Source organism: Rutidosis leptorrhynchoides, chromosome 4, assembly GCF_046630445.1.
Source record: "Rutidosis leptorrhynchoides isolate AG116_Rl617_1_P2 chromosome 4, CSIRO_AGI_Rlap_v1, whole genome shotgun sequence".
Lineage (NCBI taxonomy): Eukaryota > Viridiplantae > Streptophyta > Magnoliopsida > Asterales > Asteraceae > Rutidosis > Rutidosis leptorrhynchoides.
Window position 1 is genome coordinate 122,109,673 of NC_092336.1, and position 5,863 is coordinate 122,115,535.

At 36.7% G+C, this 5,863-nt stretch overlaps 2 protein-coding genes across 3 annotated transcripts; both read right to left on the reverse strand.

Annotated features, from left to right (window-relative positions):
• Positions 1 to 324: 324 nt before the first annotated feature.
• On the reverse strand, positions 325 to 2,861 carry LOC139840094 (probable ascorbate-specific transmembrane electron transporter 1). Of its 2 annotated transcripts, XM_071830317.1 has the most exons (5): positions 2,735 to 2,861; positions 1,961 to 2,153; positions 1,422 to 1,470; positions 1,132 to 1,331; positions 325 to 659 (listed from the first exon to the last, which is right to left on the reverse strand). In XM_071830317.1, exons 2-5 carry the CDS (start codon positions 2,120 to 2,122, stop codon positions 399 to 401), a joined length of 672 nt encoding a protein of 223 aa, XP_071686418.1. In that variant the 5' UTR covers positions 2,123 to 2,153; positions 2,735 to 2,861; the 3' UTR covers positions 325 to 398. The 2 variants fall into 2 exon arrangements, with proteins under 2 accessions (XP_071686418.1, XP_071686417.1); XM_071830316.1 differs by having other exon boundaries at positions 1,961 to 2,753.
• A 120-nt stretch (positions 2,862 to 2,981) lies between these two features.
• On the reverse strand, positions 2,982 to 4,051 carry LOC139840093 (probable ribose-5-phosphate isomerase 3, chloroplastic). Its single transcript, XM_071830315.1, has one exon. It carries the CDS (start codon positions 3,949 to 3,951, stop codon positions 3,109 to 3,111), a length of 843 nt encoding a protein of 280 aa, XP_071686416.1. The 5' UTR covers positions 3,952 to 4,051; the 3' UTR covers positions 2,982 to 3,108.
• Between the last annotated feature and the right edge of the window lie 1,812 nt (positions 4,052 to 5,863).

Genomic DNA, 5,863 nt, shown 5'->3' on the forward strand with positions numbered 1-5,863 from the left:
CTACTTGGGCTGCTGTCCATTTGACCCACTTAAATCGGGCTGCAAAGTGGGCCTCACACAAATAATGTTGGACCCTATCACAAAGCTTCTTGTTTTTATCCAAAAGATAAATTAGTTAGCAGAACATATGCAATGAATTACCTTAATTGTGGGTCAGTGACAAAGATTGCTTGTGCTTCTTTCTAACGAACCATTTGGTTGCTATTGTGCGAGGATGCGAGTATTGATAATTTAAATAAACGAGTTAATGAAGACATATACACGACACAAATTATTGCACAATTATTAAAATAACAATTACTAGAATAACACGTGTATGAAATGAACGAAAGTAAATTAAGAAATACAAACGATACAAAAGAACGCGTTAATGATCACGCACATAATGACAACACTGATTAGACTCTCCGAGGAAGGATAACAATTAGTCCAACAGACATCCCAAAAAGAAGTATCAACAATCCTGTAAAGTTGATGATAAGTGCTTCTTGGCTGCGTAGTAAGCGTTGAAAAATGAATTTTTGGGTCAACCCGGTCTCAACCGTCACTATCGTCATCAAAAAAATGAGCATGCCGAAAAAGGCATGCCATGGCAGCATTCTAGCCCTTCTCATTGGTTCTGCACGCGGGTACCAGAAAGAAAAAAATCCAAGTAGCCACTGCAAGCCATCATAAGCAGTTTTTACACATTTTTATCGAAGCATTGTAACTAACAAAGAATATGATGCTGCATTTTTTTAAAGCGACGTGTGTCTAGATGTATCGAGCTATGATTCAAAGTTTATTGTGTGCAGGGGCGGGCCATCGAAGGGTCCGCCCCCGACGACCCAAATTTTTTCAGTGTATTTATATGTTAAAATTTGACATTTGCCCCCGTTTTCTTTTTTTCAAATTTTTAACTTTTTGCACCTGTCGAAAAAAAAAATATCTGGTCCACTATTTTATCTTGAAGTATTGTGCGTATTGATTATGTGTATCAAACTTTCCGATTATTGCTATTTTATTCATCCGCCATCTTATTGATGGCAATTGCTGCCTCTTTTACTGTTGCCACGTCAGCAAAAAACTTAACAAAAAAAGAGGTTAAGAGATACGAATATCAATAAAACAATAGATATGTGAAGTTTTAACCTGGAAAGCAAATAAGCAGATGGTTGATAAGCCGATCCAGGAATGCAGGGTGTACATATTTGGGATGTTACTTTCGTTATGGAACTTGAAAACTGCGTAAACACCAACGATTCCAGCAGCAAGCGCGATAAAATGCAGTATCAGATGAACTAGTTTCTGCCATTTCCGTGCTGCCGGTATGGTCTTGTACACGATGATAGCTGAGTCACATATAGTTATTATCGTTTAGCTATGAGTAAATTGATTAATTTCTAACATTATTTAAAGCTAGGGTAAAGTATATATGTTACCTTCTCCAGAAAACAATAGGAATCCAAGTGTCATGAGAAGCGGATGCAACTGCACGAAGTTATAAAATTATCAAGGATTAGTGTCTAGTTATGCAACTGATATGCAAAACTGAAAAATTAAACGTGAAACGCGAAATTGAGATTTGAAACGTGAAACAGAATACTGAAACGAAAGACTGAAAACTGAAATGCTAAACGTAAAACTGACAACTAAAACGCGAAGCAAAACTGTAACTCAAAACACAAAACCGAAAACTAAAAGGTAAAAAAGTTGAATGCTCTAACAAACACTAATTCTTAGCCTTTGCCTACACACATGGCCTTCAATTCTGACAAATGGCCAGAGGGTAACTGGTTAATGGTGATCAAACTCGATAATAAGACGCATTAAATAAAAACAAATATATTGCAGGTTTAATGCCTTAAAAAAAGTCGAGTACACACAGTATGCACTCCTATACACTAATCCAAGTTATTAATAACCTGATTCACTAACAGAATATGTATTCATGTACGTAAAGTAATGATCGTTAACTTACATTAAATATCTTGGCTTTATGAAACTCGGAATTAAAAGCGAAACCTCCACGGAACTTTAAGAGCCAAACTAGAGTCAGGGCTGCAATTGATATTACTAACAAATGAGCAAAAACGGTTACAGGTACTGCGGACACGCTAAAACTCGAACCACTTTTCGCCATCGAAGAACTTCAACAAGATAGTAATAGAAGGCTGAATTGGCAAGATTATTATTGTTTCAGGTAATATATATTGGTATTGGTACAAGGTAACAAAAAGACATGTACACAAATAATTCGATGAAAACAAACTATATATGGCCTTGTTTTTATCAGTAAACAAAGGGGGAAATGTTTAGCTTTTTTGACCATCATTATTTATATTTATTGGCAAATTGTATATGTTTTGTTTGAACAAGCCAATTTAGTGTATTGTCTGTATCTACCGTCACATATACTCTGTTTGAACAAACTCTTGTTCATGACAAGAACGGTAACAAGAGGAAATAGCATCAAGATATTTTAGATGATGGTCCTAGCTAAAAGTTATTTGCCGGTCAAATAAGTATAAAATATAAATATAAATAAATGAATTTAAGGGTGGCAGAAATTTTAACAGATAGTGATGAGTGACAAGATTCCTGTGGACCTAATCTCAACCCTGATTCAAGGCAATTGTTGATATACTTATGTGGGAGTATTGCTTTGTAAAGTTATTAATGGCCTCCAGTGATTATCATGATTCTTAAGTCTACTAGTCAATGTGCTAAGTATATGTTCAATTTTGGGTTATACCTTAAAAGAAGGTCAACTGATACCAAAGTTAAGCACACCTAGCCAACAACCTGCAACAGTTCGCCAAAATGAATATCGACTCCATTAGCCATCCCTAGTCGCTCTTTAAGAACAAATCGACTAACAACTACCAAGCCATGACCATATCAAAATAAACTCAAGCATAAAGATACAAACTTGTAAACTTTTTCAGCATAACTTATTATATCACTTGCTCTTATGCCAACACGAAAAAGTACCCGAATCAAAACACAAAATAAATCTCTATCTTGATACATTAACAATAGAAACATAAAACAACATGCTCTCATCAATGTTACACATTCATCTTAACGAAAAAACAAGAATCGATTTACATAAAGTCGACAACTTTATCACTTAGACTTAACACTAACACCATCTTTACCAGCAATAATACAAGCAGTAGTCATATCCAAAAACAACCCATGTTCAACCACACCTTCAAACTTACTAATCTCCTTACCAGCAGCCCAAGCGTCCTTAATCGGGGTCTTATAATACAAATCGACGATGTAATTCATATTATCGGTCACATAAGGTTTACCATCATCATCTAATCTCAATTTAGCATCACAACCTTCATCTTTAAACAATTCTTGTAACCTAACCAAATTATACTTCCAGCAAAATTGGACTACTTCAACTGGCATTGCTAATCCACTTCCACCTAAACCCGAAACAAGTTTCGAATCATCGACAACAACAACGAATTTATCGGATGCAGCTTCCACCATTTTCTCACGGAGTAAAGCGCCACCACGGCCTTTGACTAAATTCAAATCAGGGTCAACTTCATCTGCACCATCAATTGCAAGATCAAGTTTTGGGTGATCATCAAGAATTGATAAAGGGATACCTAATGATAAAGCTTGTTCATATGTTCTTTTTGAAGTAGGTACTCCAACGATGTTTGTGAGTTGACCGGAGGAATAAAGTTCGCCGATTTTGGAGACGACAAAGGCGGCGGTGGAGCCGGTGCCGAGGCCGATGACCATGCCGGAGCTAACGTATTCGACGGCTTTATCGGCGGCGAGCTTTTTGAGGTCGTCTTGGGTTAAGGGTTGAACTGGGGTTGGGGCTGAGAAGGATTTGATGGAGAGATGACGGCGTGGGGTGAAGGTGGTGGTGGAAATGTGGTGACGGTGGCGGATGGCGGAGGAGAGTGGTGGACGGGAAAGGAGGGATACGGAAGACATGGTTGCCGGTAAAAGGGGCTTGTGGGTGTGATTTTGGATCAAGATTCAAGATTTTTGTTGTTTTAGGTTGTTATTAATTTGTCTTTTTTTAAAAAGAAGAAAGCTTGGCTAGGTTTCTTTTCAAAAGGATGAGCTTTTTATTTTTCTTTTTTCTCGTCTACTATTTTCAAAAGAGGGAAATTTTAATCGTAGAAATATAAATAAAATAATTAAAATCTATCAATTCTTTTATCATATATACAAAAAAATAATTCTGTCTGTAGATTAATTTGTTAACCGAAAGGCTTTTGTTCCACCCTACTTAGATAATACGTTACAACAGTGGCGGAACTTGAACTCGAAAATAAGGCGAGTGTAAAAATTTAATAATTTTTCAAAGTCAACAGAGATGAACACTTAAAAAACCCTTATTTTTTAATAAAAATTTATTTGTTTAGTGTAAAATATTTTTACCCTTAAATCCAGGTAGAGCGGATACCCCTTTGTGATACACTAAGTTCCGCCCTTGCGTTACAAAGCGCTTGTGGACGTTGGATTATGACCAAAACAAATTTGACACCGGTAACACTTGTTAGGATGCGTCAAATTCAACGCTTTTGTGTTGAAATATTAAATTGGACGGTAGATGGTTGGTGAATTCTATGGTCAACATGCACATGTATATTGTGGGAAAACTATTACAGTGGAGGATTTGAAATGTTTTCATACTTCACCAACTCCATAGCTCTTACTATAAATAGAGATGGACATAAGCTTATTCATGCATCCCAAAAACACATTCTCATACTTGTACTAAAAGAGTTAATAGAGAGTTTGAGTGTTTAGTCTCCTAATTACAAGAGATATAAAGATTAGTGTTTATCCTTGTAATTAGAGAGAAAGTGTAATTCCTATTTTTCTTATTAGTGAAACGTTCCTTTCCTTGCCCGTGGTTTTTACCCTATTGGGGTTTTTCACGTTAAATCTCGGTGTCCTATTATTATCGTTATTTCAATTATTACTAGCGGTTTACTATAATTCGGTGTCGCTTTTCTCAACAAGTGGTATCAGAGCTAAGGTCTAATATCTTGTGTGTATTAATCTACTTATCGTATGCTCTGTGATTGCCACGGGAGTGGATCGTCCACATCAGAAAATAAGTAAGATTATTTTCACTCGGTAAAAGTCCTTGGATGTTATTTCAAGAAAAATAATATTGTCGAAAAGAAGATTGCAATTATAGCAATGTCTACGAAATTTGAAATTGAAAAGTTCAGCGGGAGTAACTTCTCGTTATGGAAACTAAAGATGAAAGCTATCCTGAGAAAGGATAAGTGTTTGACGACCATCAGTGGACGTTCCGCTTAAGTCACTGATGAAAAATGGAAAGAGATGGATGGCCAAGCTATCGCAAATCTTCATCTGGCTCTAGCAGATGGAGTTTTGTCTAGCATTGAAGAAAAGAAGACGGCGAAAGAGATTTGGGATCACCTCGTAAAATTGTACGAGACCAAATCACTCCACAACAAGATATTCCTTAAGAGGAAACTTTATGCGCTACGCATGAATGAATCTACTTCAGTTAATGAGCACATTAATTCTTTGAATACTCTATTTTCTCAACTCGCTTCATTAAGTTGCAATATAGAGCCAAAAGAACGTGCTGAACTTTTACTTCAGAGTCTACCTGACTCGTATGATCAACTCATTATTAACTTAACCAATAATGTTCTCTCGGAGTATCTAGTCTATGATGAAGTTGCGACTGCTATTCTAGAAGAAGAAAATCGGCGCAATAACAAGGAGGACAAACAGGCCGGTTCACGACAAGTGGAGGCCTTGGTGGTGTCAGGAGGGAGATCAACGGAACGTGGCCCAAGTGGGAGTCACAATCATGGTAAACCGAAGTCTAAAAAGAAGAAGACCTATACAT